Here is a 19,337-nt window from a genome sequence, read left to right as displayed (position 1 = left end):
GATTAGGCTAAGAAGCATTTTAATCCTGATATGCAAGTACTTACAAGTGGGACAAAACTTGTGACAATCAATTGCTCTTCTAACAGAAGTCATACCATGAGAGCTATTATTTTAACGGGGAGGTAATTAACAATTGGAAAATACAGTCTAGGGATACGATAGGTTTTTTAATTATTGCAAGGTGTTTTAAAAAGGTACGCTTTGCTGCTAACAGAAGTAACTGACCCCACCAGAAATTATTGGCGAAGGTCCTCTGTCCTACACGAAACAGGATGTCAAAAGTTGGTCAGCCCAGCATTAAAATCTACAAATCTGTAAAAACTTTGCTGCAGTTGCTACAGTGCAGGTCTTAATGATTATTTTTTGTCCACAGTGCTGCTGTTAGTTTCAACTCATTTAGCAATATTCATTAGCTCCCCACTTCAAATTAGGGTAATTGAGAGTAAGAGATCATGTAATAAAGCCTTTCACTAAGGGACTCTTGTCACATTCCCTTCACTGTTTCCTATGTTAACACTACCAGCTTGTGATCACGTTTGACTAAGAATCTTTCTTCAGAAATAACAAATGCTTCTTGAAAAATGTTGCCTTATCCTTTCCTTATGGTCCAGTTATCACTGGAGATTTTAAATCGCAAGTTGCATCTTCCCATTTATTCTATTATCTTACAAGGGAAGGTTATTAAACTCCAACACCAAGAATGTTTTGCCTCTGACTCTTTTTCATGACCGAAACCACAGCACAGATAAAACTAAAACACACTCATATATATCAATTATCCTTAAAACAAATATTAAAAAATAGTCTTCCAACAAAACCGACATTAACTATACCATTGCCTGAGATACTTCAAATTCTTTCTCTCAAGCAATCTCAGCCACCCACATCAAATGACTCCCAACTGAGACATGAGAACTGGTAGCAGCGTAAATACCCATGAAACCCTGACTGGTATAGCTGACGGGATCAGAACAGGCCCCAAAAGGGGTCAGAACAGCAACAAATAATGACACTGAGTCCTGGCAAGCAGCTCAGACACCAGCCTAAAACTTGGGAGAATGGTCTCAGGTCCATACTCCAGCAAGTTTTGGGTGTGAGAAGTGACAAGTCACTGAGCCTTTCTTTGCCTGAAATCCCCATCCAGAAAGGAGCATAGTGGCCCTGACCTATTGCTAAGGGGGTGCTGAGAGCCTATGGGAACGTAAGGTCGAGATCGACAAGAGGCAGGCATGGGAATCAGAATGAGCAAAACTTTACGTCCAAAGGAAAGTCAATTGCAGAGGAAGAAAAATGAGGATAAAACAGCTTAAACTCTATGTCTGGAGCTACTATAAAACCTAGATAAGTCCCTGTGCATGTACCCATGCAACGTGTACAAAAACAATGCAGGATTATTTCCAGATTGTAATACCAACATTGTTGTAGACATGGCGGTCCGAGGATGTAAGGCAAGACCTGAAGGAAAAGGTCATATCCTTCACTCAAGTAGCTAATAACATAGCTTCAAAAACAGCGGAGCTCTTGCATACACAAACCTTTCTGCATGCACCTTGCTACCTCACAGCCTTCCTAGAGAGACAGTGATTAAGTGTTATTCCCACGTGCCAAAGTGTAACCTGTGTTTGAATGGCCTACTGAAGGCTGCATGTGAAATTGTATTGACTTTGATTCCAATTCAGTTCTCCATGTTTCCCCCACAACTCTCATACTGTGTTAGGACCCAGTTTCAAGTTCACTACCGTCACGTTCTGAATTAGCACCCACTACCTGCATACTTGCAGCTAACGTTTGAATAGTTTTCAAGAGCTGTAAAAACTCTAAAAACGGATGCAATTCAGTCCTTTCCAGCACCACTGCATGACTCAGGTTCCTATGTGCTATTCTCTGCTTTGCTATGGATTCACTGCATCATCGAGGCAAGTCAATAAATCTCCTCACACCACTGTCTTTCCTGTGCACGCACTAGAAATCAGAATATTGACATCTGCAGTACTTCACTAGGGATGGCAAAGATTAATGCCTGTGAGCTGCTTTGCATTGCATGGATGGAGGATGCTATGGACATACAAATCAAAGTTTATGATAAGGGATACCTGTGTATGTTTCTTCATTAAAATCATCAGCTCCTGATTTGTAGTGGACTCTTCTTGCTGATTGCAAGTAATAAGGAATATGTATCCCCTTTGTTTATGACTGTAGAAAAAAAAAAAAAGAAAAAAAAACCCAAAACAGCCGGGGTACATCTCATCCCTCTGCTTGGTTTTGATACAAGGAACACTCAGCCTATAACTCTGCAGCTGATAATACACCAGGTCTGGAGTCTGCTCAGCCTCTGCAATAACTCAGCTGTTTTTGTGCTACCTTTCGCTGCTGGTGGGGAACAAACTGCTGCTGCCTCCCGACTGATTCACATCATCGAGTATCTGTTTCACTGTGATATGAAAAATATTTGTTCCATTTGCCCATATGAAACATGTTAAAGAGACCTGCAATACATTTGCAATTAGCCACTGAAAAATAAAGTGATCAGACTCATGGCCTGCTTTGAAAAAGCTCTCTTATAGAACAACAAAACTGATTTTCACAAATCCAGAGGAAAAAAATTAAGTTTTTCCCCCAGGATATGAGAATTGCAGGACCAAGAATAGAAAGATGAGCTATAAGCCTTTCAAAGCAGAGATTTATCATGGAAATTCTGACAACTGTCAATGTGAGCAATGCCGCCAGGCACCACTTACAATCCACAGCATCTTTCAAACCTGTTGGGGGTTTTTAGAAAGCGCTAAAAATAAACACAGAAATGGAGCAAAATATATATATACATATATATATTTTTATACAAACACACATGTATATATTATTGTTCAAAAAAGAACAGGTGGTCCTGCCAACAGTGTGAACACAAACGACTCTTTAACACTGCTAACAAACACCCAGCTAAGCAGCCTTCCCTAGCCATACGAGCAGCACATTCAAAGTTCTCCTTGAATTCTCCTAGTCTACAAGCCATAGTCATCTGGGATCCTGATGCTCTGTCATGACAAGGCCTAAGGACTTCCAAGTGTTTTGATCTCCTACACCCAATGTATTCACACAATTCCACCCTCCTGACCTCCTGTGGATTACTGCCCTTCTGAAAATATCACACATGGAACAGCTGGTGGGGCCAGAAATGTCTTGAATGTAAATAGCATGGGTCCCTGAGACGAGGCTTATGTCCCCTCTTCTGACAGCTCCCCACTTGGCCTAATCTTCACCCTCATATATTACAGAGGCCTATATATTAAAGGAGAAAAAAGACCAGGGTACTACAGAAAATGCAAAAGGATTGAAAGAACCAGTCTATTTTGACTGTGTGTTGAAACTCATCCGGTCCGCCACCTGCAGTGAAGGCAAAGAAGAAAACAGGAAGCAGCCTTTGGGCCTCAAAGCTCAACCTAAGCCCGAAGCAAAATGAAAGGATAACATTTCACCCCAGGTTACAGTTATGTCTCCCCACCTCACCCCACAGTAGGAAGGTGGCAGAGTTTACAGGTTATATCAAACACACAAATCCTACTCTCTAGTCACTTCTGTATGAATATAAAAGCATAGCGGAATGGCTTACTTTGCTGGGAACCCACTGTAAGGTTTAAAATCATCTCTTGGTAGCCCTTCTCCCCTAGGGGCTTCGAAAAGAGTAGCTATCCATAATAATTTACACTTGCACCATTTTTTAATATCATCCCAGATCACTTAGTGTAGAGCATATTCACAAAAAGCAATGGAGGTGGTAAAGATTAAAAATGCCAAATGGTTAAATGCTGCCACAGGGGAGTACATCTGCCACAGTGAGTCAGAGCACTGAGCCCTGGCATGAAGTATCTCGGCAGTGGTGAAAGACTGGCAATTCTCCTCAGCATTTAGACAGTTCTACCATGCAAAAACAGAGAACTCGTGTGACATAGCTGGGAACAGCTTAACGAGCTTGCTTTTGGAAGATGCTACTTATCTAAGTCTTCATTTACATGGAAAAAATGCCCTTTAAAGTTGAAGAGAAAACTTGCCTGCTGTTATCCCAGAGAGAGGCATAATTGAGTCTGCATGATCCCACAGATTACCAAACGCAGCAGATGGCGGTGGGCCATCCAGTTTAGGATGACAAAGTTTGAACAAAAGAAAAACAGAAGGCAGGGAGTGTATCTTTTGCACTAGGCTAGAGGACAGGGGATGAACCTTTACACAATCAGTATGTCACTCAGCATACAGTCTGGCTCTAACTCTCCTGCTGCAGCGCTGGCAATGCCTAAATGCCCAAGCCTATAATTAAAAAGGAAAAGAGAGGAAAAAAATCACGTGTCCCAGGCAAAAGGTGCGTGGAGCAACCAACTGTCTGATATATTGTTTCTAAAACCTACAGGAATAAAATGTTAAAAACTTTCCTAATGATGCTGGCCCTAAATGCCAAGACTCTAAATTCCCAACTGTCTCACATAACCTACACAGACTCAGAAATATAACAATGACCTGCAAGCTTCAACAAACACCATTTCTTTGCCGACCAAAATAAGGAAGATAAACTGCTGATGGGAAAGCATGCAGAAAAAGAGATGAGCTAAAAAAATCTGCACGCCATACTATGAATGGTGCCTCGTGTGGAAGGCAATGACCTGTGGCGGCATTTAGTTTACTTTTGCTGATTCTTCCCCAAAGGATCACAGAAATGAGGAGTGGAAACATTCTTTCCATTTCCAGAGATGCTTACAAAGCAGCTGGCTATAAGGTTCATAACAACAGACAGACTGCAGTAGAGACAAGAGTGATACAGTTCCGTAGGCTTAGATTGACTACTTTGTAATAGACTCTGCTGTGGTCAGTCATCAGCCCTTGCATGGTACGGGGATATCGTCATTACCGCTGCATTTGGGAAGGGTGGTACCAAAAGAAGCCAAAAGAAGCCTCTTTTGGCCGCAGTGCAAAGAGGCCTCTGATTTTGAAGAGGAGCATTGCATATACTCTTCCCCATGTTGCATGAGCGAAGAGCTACCAGTTACAACACCTGAGATTTGAGCAGCCACAGTTACTTCAAGAGACCAGAGGTAAAGGTAGCACTTACTGATTGCACTCAATTAGAGAGCTAGTCATAGGAACATTCTGGAGTAAAGTGTATTTGGAGGAACAGGAAAATCCTTTGTGCTAGAGCAGAGCAGAAGTTTTTCACGGGAAGATTTCACCACTCACTTCTCCTGCATATGAACCTTGGGAACAAATGTAAGGGAGAACAGCTCTTTCTGGAAGCGCCCAAAGCCCCCTACAGCTGCCGAATACCTCTCAACGTGCCCTGGTGCATCCAGACCTTAAACCCTGTGAGATCCCTCAGCAGCCCACTTAGATGCAGCTCTAGCAAGCACAGTACCCGGCCAGTGGCAGGTATCCCATACACTCATACAGTCCACGGAGTTGCCCCAAAACAGGCATATGCCCCACAGCACTGGTACAGGGAAGAGACCTTCCTTTGCATTAGCTGCTCCTGGTCCACTTTGGAGAGTAACACCAGCCTGGTTATGTCACCCTCCGCTGGCAGCCAGCTTCACTGCCGAGTTCCGCTACAATTTGCGGTTCCCTAGGGCTGCTGGAGCACATTTCCATCTCACTCCCATCTCTGAGCAGAAAGCACTTGGAAATGAACCAAGGAAGCCAGAGGGTTTGTAAGTCTATTTTCTGCCCCTTATTGTTTAGAAAAAATAACTACCTAACGGGTGTCTACATTTTATCTGCGCCTCTACCATTCAGACACGTTCTGGTATCTCTGATTTACATCACAAACAGCTATAGCCATTTGTTCAGGGGGAAGGCATTCCCCTAATCCAAGAAGCAATAAAACGCAGGAACACACTAGGCTAAACTGTTTTTGGTGGGTATTTTTTAAAGACTATTTAATTTCAAACAGCTTCATGGAACAAAAATATAATCATGACAGTTGGTCTTGTATTGAAAGCAGACAACAGTGCACGTAACCGTTATCAACCTGTCAGCCACATGACTACTGCATGGTTTGGTTGAACTATGCAACTCGCCATGACTCAGTTTCCTTTTCAAGGAAACGAGGATCTAGATGCAAACTTGTCACATAAGAGTGTTCTGAGGTGCGATATATCTGCGAAACACCATAAAAAGGTAAATGATACCAACAGTAATGCTTTGCAAAGGTAGCAATCACTGTAATTTGATTAAGTTCCAGTCAGGAGGAAATCTGGACTCTGCTGTCAGAGGGTGAGGTTGCCTGAAACTCGCTTGTTCGTTAGAGTTCATTAACTTCCCCCAGTGAGACACAGCTCACCCACAGTGGCCATTGAAATAGCCTTCTGCTCCTTATCTGGTCACAAAAAGCAACAGAAGGGTAAAAATAACAGGTCTTTTCAAAAATGTTTCTGTAAAGATGAAGCATCTTAGAATAAATTTCTGCACAGTTGGACAAAGAAAAATAGGGTAACACCATTTGCTAAAAAACTGACAGCCGCCTGCTATTTTGGAGAGCGCTCCTCTAATTGCACACACCTGCTGTTGCATGGTATATTCTAAAATATATCTCAACAGTAAGGCTGCTCAGCAGCAGCCAAATCCCCCCAGGAGCAACACTGCAGTCCCAGCCTTCACAACATCACAAGAACAGGGGTTTTCTTCCAAGATAGCATTGGAACGGAAATTCAGATAAATTCACTATGGGCTTCTTTCTTTGTTTCACCTTTGCTCATTTGTATTATATCATCTCTCCCTCTTCCTTGCCCCCAAATCCCCACCTCTTAAATACTTTTTGCTATGCCTTCTCTTCACCCAGCATCCTTGCCCCCTTGCCCTCCCAAATCACAAGATTCAGGCTTAATTTCTCCCTGCTTGTTATTTTCGTGGCTTCTGCAATAGTCTTTTGCTTCTCTTAACTCTCTCCGCTTTGTCATGGCTCTTTGTTTCACGTGCTAGGCTCTGAAAACTAAATAGCCCTTTAGGAACAGCACTGTTTTGAGATACCAATGAGATTGCCAAACCGCCCCACCCACACATGGACTGACATCCTGATGACTGCGCCAAACTCTCACTACCTGCAGCAGCTCCTCCCTCCGGCCTTTGAGCAGGTTACCATGCTCTCTCCTCTTCTGCTCCTTCACCTTTGTTCTGCTCCCTGCATGCACTGGCTGTGTGACTCCTTGTGCACCTCCTGCCCCTCTGACCAGAGTCCTATGAGCTCTCCTTGAATCAATGTCTGGAGCGGCTCCTACAAGAGACCAGTAAAGATGTCCGCAGAACTGATGTGCAGGGGATTTGGTTCCTGTGCCCAGCTCTTCCCACAACTCAAGGCAAATACTTTAGTCTCTCTTTGTCTCAGGTTGCCAGCTGTAGCAAGGCATGCGTACTCCAGGATGGTTTGAGAATTCTTGTCTTTAAAGTTTGACAAGCACCGAGACACTCTGGTGATAGGGTTTGTGTACGAGTTTCCAGCAGGTGACCATGAGAACATGAGAGCAGGAAACTCTGTGTCTGCCATATGGACATTTAGAAGCACTCTCATTAAGCCTATGACGAGTTTATCCTTTCCCAGCCTATTAGCTTGGCACCTGTACCACGCATATCTTCACTGGGCTGCTTCTTCTTTCTGAGGCACCCTCATGGGAAACAGCCTTGTCTCTCTTCCCAGGTTTTCTTTAATCACTAGCATTGGGGAAAATGGAAAGCAGGACAGCTGGGAGCCAAGGAAAGGGAGCTGGGGCAGGAGGGCACATTGGGGCTGGGGATACTCTATATCCTCTCACTCCCACAGGTCCAGCTGGCCCCAAACAACACAAGCAGTGCAAGCAGGCCTGACAGCAACCACTTTGGATGCTGAGCTTCTGAATTCAACTGGGCCAAGCAAAGGGTCTGCTGGTGTAGGGGGCTGCCGGCACTAGGTCAGCAACCATGAAGTCAGCCCGAATTTTAAGTGCTGGGCAAGGCCTTCTGATGTTGACTCTCTGCAGGGTGTACCTTTGGCAATAGTACAAAGGAGAAGCATATAAACACCAGAAAGCTCAGAGTGCAGGCAGGCAGCAGACCACACACTTCAGACCAAGCGGAAATAGAGAGTCTTAGAAACAGAGGCAAGACTCTTCCCAAAGGAAGGAATGCTCTGGACTAGGGTAGTAACGAAGCACAGAAGGAAATCTTTTATCCTTGTAACAAAAAGTAGGCACTTTATGAAGCTCCAAAGACACAAACATCTTACTGAAGCAATCTCTACTTGGCAGTTTTCCTGAAGACCTGCTTTACTGAAAACACACTCCTTGGCCTAGTCTCCATGGCATTTTTCTGTTGTGATAGCTTTCAAAGACCACATCCCATCAATTCCAACATTTCAGGGAGTACTCCAGCTCTTAATAGACAGAGCCTCTTTCAAAAGGAGAAAATCAGAAAGAGGGGGACAGTGAATACAGTTTTAATCAGGCTTGCAATTTTCCATAGTTTGATAGATAGTTTCCATGAACATCCCAAATTTCTGTAAGACTTCACCTGATCTCCTTGCAGCGTTTGACAGCACCTTCAAGGAGTGAAGAGAAACAAAGTTGGAGGGCGGGGGGGGGGGGGCAGGGGAATAGACAGGAAAGACAAAGGTAGCCAGGAGAAGGGGGCCACTCAGAGTAGGAAGAGTGGGGAAAGAAACAGGAATTGGGCATAAGTAGAGATCGAAGCCTAGAGGAAAAGGAATCCTGCAGCTTACAGTATAAATGAGGACGCAGGATGCACAGACAAGGAGGGACACAGGAATCCCTAATAAATCTAAGCTGGGGGAGAACTGGTCTAAAGAATAGGCAAAGTGTTTATTCCCTGGTAAAAATTTTAGTTATGCCAGAATGACATCACCACCAAGTCTTGAACAAGAGGATCATAGGCATCAAGGAGACAGTATCCTGTTGAATGCTTGCTAAAGTTCAAGGAAGGCTATAGGAAGGCAGAGCCGTTTAGCTTTCTCACATATCAAAGTTGTTAGCCCCTACACTAAAAAGATACTAAATAGCACTGAAAAGTTAATCTGTACACACTCACCCCAGTACTGCAAATCACTGAAAAAGAGAAGGAATAGCTTGAAGATGAGGAGTAGAACGTGCACCTCGAGGGTCTGGGTTCGAATCCACCCTCAAGCGGCTTTGCCTAGGACTGCCAGTGGACGCCAAGAGGCAGCTCCAGTGTCCCGCAGACAACATCAGGCTGTGTGCTCAGCTCCAGCTTACGTGACAGAGTCATGTCCTCCTTCCGCCCTGATACAGGCTGAAGCATCATGCTCTCCCCGCCTCGCTGCTGCACAGTGCAGCACCTTCTCTCTCTGGTGCTGCCAGCTTGTGTCAGCTCTCAAAGCTGTAGTGGGAAGGATAGGTCAAGGCCCACAACAGCCTTCTCAGTGTCCACAGCTGGGCAGCTAATTTAAAAAGCAAACAAACAACTTGCTTAAGCAAACCTGCAGTGGGAAAAGACCTCATTTAAAATAATAAAAACCCCTGCAACTACTTCATTTAGCACAAAGAGCATACCCTTGTTGGTAATGTAAACGGATTGACTGAGCACAGATAGGGAAAGAAATAAGCTACAGCGGGAAAGAGCAGAGCCATTCTCCCAGTGAAATGTTCCCATTAAAATATGAACTGGAGGAAACTACAGAGGGAAACGTCTCCTGCTGCTCATGTTATGTCTATATGGGCTGATTAAAGCTCAAAGCATTGTATAAGGTTGACTGGCCCCTAAGAGATTTGAGCTGAATACAATGTCCTTCCTTTCCCAAAATTTCCTTCCAAAAGGACTGCTGTTCAAAGGAGAGTACTAGCAGTCAAACTGAGAGGAATTTACAGACACCTCTTCCTTCATCATGAATTATTTCCTCTAACATTTGCTAACCAACCTATTGTTATACCGAATTCAATGTGCTGATAAGCACCACTGCAGACTCTTCTATCTAAACGCATCGTACCCACGGCCAAGTGTGCGGTCAGAAGAAAAAGGAAGTTGGAAGGAAAAAAAACCCAAACAACAAATAATTAAAAACACACACACACACACACACACAAAGGAAGACTTCTCCTTCCTGGGACTCTGCAAATTTTCACTGTGTGGATTAGTTCACAGTAAGCACTGATCTGAACGTTTTTACACAAAAAAACGAGACGCGAGGCAGCAGCAGGCAGCACTGTCGCGCAGCCGACAGCACCGCGCCTCGTTCCACTACCAGCGGCGCGGCAACAAAACGCCCCTGCCGCCAGCGTTTCCGCGGCGGGCAAGGCAGCGAGCTGAAGCTTCCAGAGCCGATGCCGCAACACGGCGCGCAGGGAAGGGCCGGCATCCCTCGCCCCCCGCAAGGCCGCCCTGGAAGAGGAGCTGGAGGTAGGCGGCAGCCCGCTGGGCCCGTCCCAGCCGCAGCCGCGACGCCTCGACCCCCGCCGGGGCGCTGCGCCCGCGCCGCTGCCGCTGCCGCTACCGCCAACGGCCAACGGCCGCCGCCCCCGCGCGCCCGCGGCTGACCTCCCGCCCGCTGCTCCCGCGCATGCGTAAAGCCGCGGCCCAGGGAGGCCGGCCCGCCTCGCGGTGCCCCCTGGGAGCTGTAGTCCCGGCGCCCGTCCCGCTCCGCTAACCGGAGCCGGCGGGGGACTCCGTTTCCCGTCGGGCTGCGCGCCCCCAGCCGGTCCGGCGCTGGGCTGCCGGTGCGTGCCGGCCCGGCCCCGCCAGCGCCGCCGCGGCCGCCGCCATGGGGTTGAGAGCCCGCTTGGTCGTGCTGGGCGGCCTGGCCGTGTGGGCGCAGCGGCGGCGGGCGGCGGCGGCGGCGGCAGGCGGGGAGCGGCGGGAGCTGGAGCTGAAGCTGGTGCAGGTGGTGTTCCGGCATGGGGCGCGCACCCCGCTGCGGGCCGTCCCGGGGGCGCCACCGGTGAGGGCCGGGGCCGGGGCGGCGGTAACGGTTCCTCCCGCACGTCAAACCCGGCGCTGCCGCAGTGAAACCCCGCCGCTGTGTCTGGGGCGGCCGCCTGCTTACCAGGGCGGCTTGCTTCGCTTAGCGAGCGGCAGCCGGGGGGCACTGTTCCCTGCCCATCGGGTAATGCTTAGGTCTGTGTATATATGTCTGTGTGTGTATATAAAAAAAAAAAAATATATATATATATATATATAAATATATATATATATATCGTCATTTGTGAGCACATGTAGTGCTCGGGTTGTCTGGGCACGCAGAGTGTCGAGGGCAGCCCTGAAACCCCTGCTAGCTTTCTCCCGAGCAGGCGGCACCATCTCAAGGCTGTTTCAAAAGCTTTTCTAGCAGAAATTCCCCGCCGGATTGGGGACGTTCTGGATTAACCAAGTTTTGATCTGGCCACTAACAGCGGATGTTGATTACCTGCACTGCACTGTACCCGCGGCCATCACGGGCGTGTAACAGAAGGCATACCTAGACTCTCCAACTGCGCTGGTAATGCCGAATTATATCTAAAAAATACCAAACAGGTGGACAGAACGAGTTCCGTTTCACACCGTCATAGACTGCTGCCATCCTGGATCTTTCCCATACCTCATCTAGAATTAAAACACTCAATAGTTTCAAAAAAATGTTACTGTTATACTCTTTATGCATGCAGTGGTGGTATTGAAGTGCAGGACCATAACAATACAGAAAAGATGCAGTGAAAGCTAAAAACATTATTAATTACAATATTTCCAATGAGCTGAGTATCTGCTGGCTCTTGGTGCTGTCCTGATCCATGAGCTGACAGGATTCACACTTTCTTTGTGGTGAAATAAGTTGCGCTAGCATTGGCTTTAGGTTTCTGTTGAGTTGTGTTTGAAGCTCAGAGGAAAATGGTGTTTGGCTGAAGTGCCACAATGCAGATTTTTGAGATGCTGTTTCACTTGTATCAGTCTAATTTTTTTTTTATTTTTCTTTTCCAAAGGGACTGTCAATAGTAAATTTAGGGGAAACATGAGAATTTAGAAGTTAAAATTGAACTGATATAGCTTTGTCACACTACATGTTATTGGACGTGCTCAAAGACAGCACAGGGACAATCATAGTTGTGGGAACCAGGCTGTAGGGAGCCTTCAGATTAAGAGAGCATGGAGTGGAGTCACAGGGCATAGCTATTAGCTGCAGCAATAACACAGATTGCAACTGCAGACACAAAGCCTGCCACTTCAAAGAGCTCTGCGCCTTAATGCCTAGCACTAAGCTGTTCCCCAGCAGCCAGTACACGTTGTAACAGATATTCAGCAAACACGCACTTACTTGCCTTCGTGTTACTGCAATTGATCCAACTCCTGCAATAAGGCAACCTCTTGCCTTGGCAGATATTGGTACTAGTAATTAGCTTAAAGAAACCTTTCAACGTGTAATAAGTAGTAGTAATAGCGATTGCCTACAGCGTCTTCAGTTGTAAGGGGAGGAAGGCAAACACTGTATCTCAGCACTAGGAGTATCTATGCTCAGTGCAGAGCAGATCAGCACGTCCAAGATGCTGCACTGCTGTCATTTCTGTACGTGCTATATGGTTACAAGAGAGTGGTTCCGTTTGGCTCCATATTGTTATCTCCAAAGCAGCACACCATAACAGTCCAGCATTGGTCTAATGCTGGTCCTCGTATGCTTGAAGGTCCTCGTATTCTACTGAAGCATTATTTGTTTGTTTTGGAGCAGGTGGAATGGCATCCCACTCTTTTAGACGTACCTACTCAGACTAAGCTTGAGTACACAGTGACTGACCTAAATGGAAGACCACGACCTCCCTCACCCTATGATGAGCAGTACAAAAAAACCACATTCAAGGTGAGGCTCTCTTTCCTGGTGCTTTCATATTCTGTCCAGACACTTGCTTATTTCCATGTTTCAAACAAGACTTTTCCCTTCTCTCTATTCAGGGTGGTGCAATTGCAGGACAGCTGACAACAGTAGGGATGCAGCAGATGTTTGCCCTGGGGCAAAGGCTGAGGAGAAGCTATGTGGAAGAAGCCAACTTTCTCTCACCGACATTTAAGCCTACAGAGGTCTTGTGAGTCTCTCGGTTTCTTTCTGGACCTTTCCCTGCTTCCTCCCTCCTAACAAGTACCCCTGTGCTAGAGAAACTTCCTGACCAGCCTGCCCTAGCTTACCACAGCCAACCGGCTGTCCCCTTTGCCCTCGCTTCTGCCTTAGTCTGCAGAACCCGTTATGAGAATTTGCTCATTGCACAAAGCGTCCAATTTCCCAGCAGTGCTGAGAGGCACCTGAGAGGTGGATTAAGCTCACCTAGGTTTAGCTGTTGACAGTGGTGTTAGGTAAACTACCTTTATGGTGAGGGAAGAGAAAAAGGCATTTCTTGAGTACAGTTTAACTCACTGTAGAGTAAACGGCTGAAGTTCGGTGAGATGAAGAACACCCCTGCTGCTCACATCAGTAGTACCGGGAATGGCTGTCTTAGGAAGAGATAAATCACACCTGAGAAGTGCCCATTTGTCATCTCCTCTTTCTCTGAAGGGAAGCTAAATGGCAGTTCAGACGAAAGTGTCTGTATTTTTTAAGATACCCATAGCGAGGTGAGATGAATCCTACCAGAGGTTTCGGAAGCCATGGAGAAAGCAGAACACCAAGTTCCAGCAAGTCCTCACCAGCTGCAGCCCTGCTGACAGGAAGGAGAAAATGCTACCTCACGAGCTGCTTTCTCTCTTTCAGTGTCCGTTCCACTAATATTTTCCGGAATCTGGAGTCCACGCGCTGCCTGCTAGCTGGGCTGTACCAACAGCAGAAAGAAGGTTAGGGGAGACTTCCGACCACTGCCTTTGCTTTCTCAGTCTTCCTTAGATACACATATCTCGCATCCCAGTTCCCTTCGGCTCCTGGTTGTTGCCTTTCCCTTTGTTCTTGGCTCCTGCCCCTGTTCCCCGTGATCTTCTGTTCCATGTGTTCCTTATCAGCTTGTCACTTGCTCCTTCTCTTTGTGTAGCTTTCTGCTGGCGCCCAGCTTGGATCTCTTGCCATCAGTGCTGCAATTTCAGATCAACTGAGGAGGTTAGCATTTACCAGCTTCAGCAAAGAGTTGCAGGTTCACTGTTCTCAAGATGCACTGTTGCATCTGGAAAAAGCTTCTAGAGAAACCTAAGTATCTCATCTGTAGGATTCCCAAGATCCTTCACAAGTTTGGCACCTGGAGAAACTTTCAGCTATATCCTATAGTTGACAAATACTCATACATCCTATAACTGCTGTATGAATACCTCACCTCTGTTTCCCATGTATTCAGTTCCAGGAATAAATAGCAAAAGTGACTTGCCGGAGGTCACGACTCCTCCTGGCACAGAAACTAATTTTTACCACTAGAAAAAATGAACACACAACTAGGAGGAGTTACATGGCACATAATAGCCCCCTGGAAATAAGTGCTATGTATACAGAAACAAGTACAGTGGATTGCGTTGAAGGTGATAGCTCAGTGGGAATTGCTAGTTGACGACAGCGGACTTGAGCTCAAAGCCACCGATCAGGCTGTTTCATCTTGTGCAACAGAGCTTCAGGGGGAGTTGCTGTGCACAAGAAATTCAAAATTTGGTCCCAAGACTGTGGGAGTGATTAAAGCACCTAAAGACGTGCAGTTGTACTAGGAATCTAGAAGCTTCCTTCCTTCTCATTCCACAGGACCTGTCGTCATTGTCACTGATGAAGCAAGCTCTGAAATCCTTTACCCCAATTACCAGAACTGCCAGCGCCTGAAATGCTTGAGCAGGTAATTGCCAGCCATGCCTCCCCATATGATTTCACTGCTGTTTCACTTCAGCAGTAGTAATTTGAAACAGCACGTTTTTCCCATTTCCCAATTTTTTCCTCTGGCAGTTACTGTTCTCTGGGAATGGTTAGCTAGTTGTTGTATAAAATACCAGGTGAGAGGAGTCAAAATACCATGCAGTGGCACCATGCAGCCAGAGAGAGAGAATTTTTCTTGAAAGACCAATTTAATTTGGTCTGTCTAGCAAATGCCCATTACTAGCTACTGTAGAGCTGTTTTGTGGCGTTGTCTCAGGGCAGAATTAATGTCACCTACATCTCTTAACATGCCTTTCACGTGTGAACGTATTTGGGTCTCCTTTTTAAACTCGTCTTCAGGTTTGGGGGTTACTACAACATTTCTGTCACATTTACACCTTCAAACAACTGCAATATATTCAGCCTTGACACATTTAAAAGTCCCAACAAAGACTATTCAAGTAAAATAAGAAACATCCTACCTAAAAAGAACACTCATGTTTGCGGAGCCAAGTATTCAATAAAGCAAGCCTAAGCCTAAGCCAGGTTAGGCATGGGGAGCAGAGGGTGGAAATTAGACAGCAGAGGCAAGTGTATTACGATTTGATTGGATTATACACTAGCATATTTTTGTCCAAAGTTCCTCAAGAATTCATTTGCAAAAACTCATTATTTAATGCTCAGCTCTGCAGACTAAGGATTGTTCTTGATGGTGGTGAGATGAAGGCTTGTAAAAGCAGCTCAGGAAGGCCAAAATATATTCAGACTCCACTAGTAACAAACTGTGCAAAAAGAGAGTAAACTGCAGGTTCTTCCTCATACACACCCTAAGCCCACCAACTGTGCATATTTCATGACCGTATCAAGGTGTATTTTTAATGTGCAGTAAAAAGCACTGTCCCAGCTTAAGGCTACCTATGCCAGAACTTCCAGCATCTTCAATTTTGAACAGAAGCTAGAGCTGCTCCTAAAAGAAAAAAAAAAAACAACTCCTAAATCAAATTCTTCCTTCCCCTTCTCTAACAAAGCGGGGCAGAGAAAACAAAACCCATGCAATGTATTTGAAGTGCATGGCCAGCACTGGTATTTTCAGCTAAACAGCAGCTGAATGTTATTAAATGAAGTTTAAAACAGTGTAAAGGGGGCGGATGGCTTTTAACAGAGTGAGTGGTGAATTTCAGTTACAAGTGGATCTCTAGGTGTTTCCCTTTTCCCACACCATACAGAAGTCAGTTCAAAGCTTTTAACTCCTCTCTTGTGAGGGTGTTAACGGCAAAGGCTACTCCCTGGAGAGATTTGCCATGTTCCAGTATTACCAGATCTGTTAACTGATACACAGCCCTAGGTTACAGGAACCTCTTCATCTCATCTCGGTTTTTTCTTCCACCTCTGTGAGAGCTAATAGCAGGCTCTGATCCTTGGCATCGAGACACAGTATCTGCCCTTTCTGCCACACCAGGAATTCCTCATTACCCTGTGTATTTCTATTCTCTTCTGCCGCTCACTGATGGGAGGCTACTCCACTGGGACGGGAGCACAAAGTGAAAGTTGCTTTTTTATTTTCTTCTTAATCCTCTGACAGGGAGAAGTTGAAGGATGCTCAGCTACAGCCAGGTATCTCTGATGACTTGAAAGCAATTAAGGAGAAGATGGGTATTGAGGGTGATAAGTCTGTAGATTTTTTTCTTCTCCTCGATAACATTCTCGCTGAGCAGGTGAGTTAAGGTATATCTGCTGCAATGTTTCAGAAAGAAATCATGCATTCACATAGAAGTGTAGCCTCAAGAACAAACATCCATCATTTTGTTACATGGAGCAAATCTGTATGCTTAATAACCCTACAAGGACTCCCCATATGAATACCGTACTGCGTACTGTAGTATGAATGCTGTGACATGAACAGCTGCCTTCTGTGGACAGTCATCCACAGTGTCTTCAGGCTTTGCTCAGACAGTGGCAAACCTGTTGTTACATTGTCTCCTCTTCTTTCAGGTGCACAATTTGCCAAGCTGCCCTGTGCTGAAGGACTTCCGGCAGACAATTGAACGTCGTTCTGTTGACTCACTGCTTTTCCTTCTGGAGGAAAGTTCAAGGTGAGAGCCTGTATCCTTGCCTCCAGCTTTGGGAGCTGTCTTGGGCTTACACAGGGTGGATGAGCTATACCAGCTTACTGTGGCAGATATAAGAAGTCCTTGCAATCGGTTGCATTCCCGCACCAGAGGTTACTGCCCCCTCAGAAAGTTTGTGCCTCAGCCGTCTCAGACCAAAGTCCAGTGCCTTGGGTCACGAGCGTGACTCCAGCAGGAGTCCACACTGAGGAGGCCAAGACATGGGCTCACTTCCTGCTTTGCTGACAGTTCTGGAGGGAGTAATCTCCACCAAGGAGCAGTAGTAGACCACTGTGTCAAGCGGTGAATTCCTCAGTTGCCACAGCTGTTTGAGTGAACCTGTATCACAGCCAGAAGCAGAAGAGACTAGGAGAAGGTTGCAACCTGAAGCTGAGGCTGCATGAGCAAGGTTGTCCCTGCGGAGACACAGCTACAATGTGAATTCCAACATGACAGTTTATCCCAGGGATGGCACCTGCATGGCTTGGCTGAGAAGTGTTGATGCTAGTGGAAAAGATGATGCCAGGCCCTGCGCACATAAAAAAATAGCTTGCAAAAGAATCAGCTGCTACATACTTAAGTTACCTGCTTTGCAGTTATTTGTAAAGGGCTAAGCTACTAGCCTAGTAGCAGTTTTACTTTCAGGTTCACTTACAGATTCCATATTCACCAGCTCTTCTCAGGTGGTGGCATAGGATGTTCCCCTTTTCCATTAGGGTGGTTGTTCTTAGCCTTTTCTTTAACTTATATTAGATATTTCAGGTACTAAGAGACTTCTCCCAGTCTCACGACATCTAGGAGAGAGCCACAGTCAAGTTCATCCTCCATTCCCACTGATGTACTCGTTTTTGATGTACTCAAAAGAAGACATTTCTTCACACCAGAAATTGTATAAACATCTCCTCTTTGTTCAGTACTGGGATAAAAACAAATCTTTAAACAGAGTTGCCTTCTTCTCCTTACGTTTCCCCTCCCTATCAAAAAAAAAAATCAACCCAACAAACAAAAAACACCTTCAGTCAGTCTTTTGCAGTCAGCTATGGCTAGCTTCCCTAGCTGAAATCCATGCACCCAAAATCACAACTACAGATACAAAATAATACAAGGATATAGAACATCAAGCACGCTCTGGTTTTTCCTTTATGTGGGCCACATCTCATGGGACTGCTTTCTTAACACCTCTCCCCTCACAATTTGCAATCACATAAGAATCTTTGTGGTGACTAAGCAATTGTTGAAAAAAAAAAAGTAACTGTAGGAATCACATTTAATGGTCCTTACCTGCATTCAGCAGACTTTATCACCTTGTAAGAGAAAATCAGGTTCCCAGGTGTTCATTTGAAACTACCTAATTTGAAGGTTTAAAAAAAAAAAAAAAGCTAGTAGATTTATTTCTACCTCTTTTATAGAGAAGTTCTTCAGATGAGTGTTGGTCTCCTTTTCTGTACCTTACAGAAGAACATTACAGAAGCAACAGATCCCTCATCTCCAGCTGAAAAGGCCAGGTACAGGGCAGATCTCTTCTTCTAATTGTTATAAATTCTGACTTTCTGTCAGTATGAAGAGCTAGTTCAGAAGGATGTTGAATGTGTGGGTAAAAAGAATGAGTGCTTATCTGCTAGAAAAAGCATAAGTGATACTGGCTATCCATGGGGAACAGAGCTAACATTTTAAGGGTTTTTTTTTTCTTTCTTTTTTTTTTTTTTTAAATCAGAAAGCTCATTCTCTATGCTTCTCATGACGTTACCCTTATTCCTCTTCTGGTGGCCCTGGGCATCTTTGATCACAAGTGGCCACCTTACGCTGCAGATGTGACCCTGGAACTGTATCAGCACCAACAATCCAAAGAGTGGTTTGTTCGAATGTCTTACCATGGAGAGGTAAGACTGCAGGGAAGTTCATGCATATTACGGTCATTTGGTTTTGCATGTATTTGCATAAAGCTGTGACACAAGACTTTGTTTTATTTGGCCATCAAGCCAAAAAACACGGTAATACAGCTAGAGCATGTGCTCGCTAGCCAAGATACCTTTTCTCTTGAGCTGGCAGTTGACCTAGTGTGAGTTTTAGGCAAAGTCTTTTAACATCTGCCTCTGTGTTTGCCTTGACTTAACATATTTCCCTGCTGCAGAATGCATCAGTAACAACAAAAAAAGGGCTATGTATGTGCAAGATCTGTGGTTTTTGTCTCTTTGCCTTTGCAGGAGCAAGTGGTGAAAGGATGTAGGGCAGCTCTCTGTCCACTTGAAGAGTTTCTACACGTTCTTTCACAGTACTCTGTCAGTCCAGAGGAATACAATAACCTGTGCTCCCAAATGGAGCAGAATCAGCAAACTGACTCATAAGTAGTTATCTTAAATTAAACTTATTGTCACAACCTTTGGCTATTTTTCTTTTTTTTTTTTTTTTTAAATAAATTCTTCCCAGCCTTCCCCATTCTAAAGCTGTTTTAGATGGGGAGACTTATTCCTACCAGACACAGG

At 45.3% G+C, this 19,337-nt stretch overlaps 1 protein-coding gene across 5 annotated transcripts; it reads left to right on the top strand.

The window, feature by feature from the left end:
- The first annotated feature begins 10,594 nt into the window (after window positions 1–10,594).
- Window positions 10,595–19,231, top strand: ACP6 (acid phosphatase 6, lysophosphatidic). Of its 5 annotated transcripts, none has more exons than XM_068910281.1 (10): window positions 10,595–10,915; window positions 12,671–12,799; window positions 12,892–13,022; window positions 13,682–13,761; window positions 14,642–14,729; window positions 16,329–16,461; window positions 16,739–16,839; window positions 18,264–18,359; window positions 18,569–18,734; window positions 19,059–19,231. In XM_068910281.1, the coding sequence occupies exons 1-10, from the start codon at window positions 10,739–10,741 to the stop codon at window positions 19,197–19,199; spliced, it is 1,242 nt and encodes a 413-aa protein (XP_068766382.1). In that variant the 5' UTR covers window positions 10,595–10,738; the 3' UTR covers window positions 19,200–19,231. The 5 variants fall into 5 exon arrangements, with proteins under 5 accessions (XP_068766382.1, XP_068766374.1, XP_068766372.1 ...); XM_068910273.1 differs by having other exon boundaries at window positions 10,681–10,915; window positions 12,668–12,799; XM_068910271.1 differs by having other exon boundaries at window positions 10,711–11,080.
- The last annotated feature ends 106 nt before the right edge of the window (window positions 19,232–19,337 follow it).

Source organism: Struthio camelus, chromosome 1 (assembly GCF_040807025.1).
Source record: "Struthio camelus isolate bStrCam1 chromosome 1, bStrCam1.hap1, whole genome shotgun sequence".
Lineage (NCBI taxonomy): Eukaryota > Metazoa > Chordata > Aves > Struthioniformes > Struthionidae > Struthio > Struthio camelus.
Note: the sequence above shows the minus strand (reverse complement) of the source record. Positions and strands in the feature narration are given on the sequence as shown.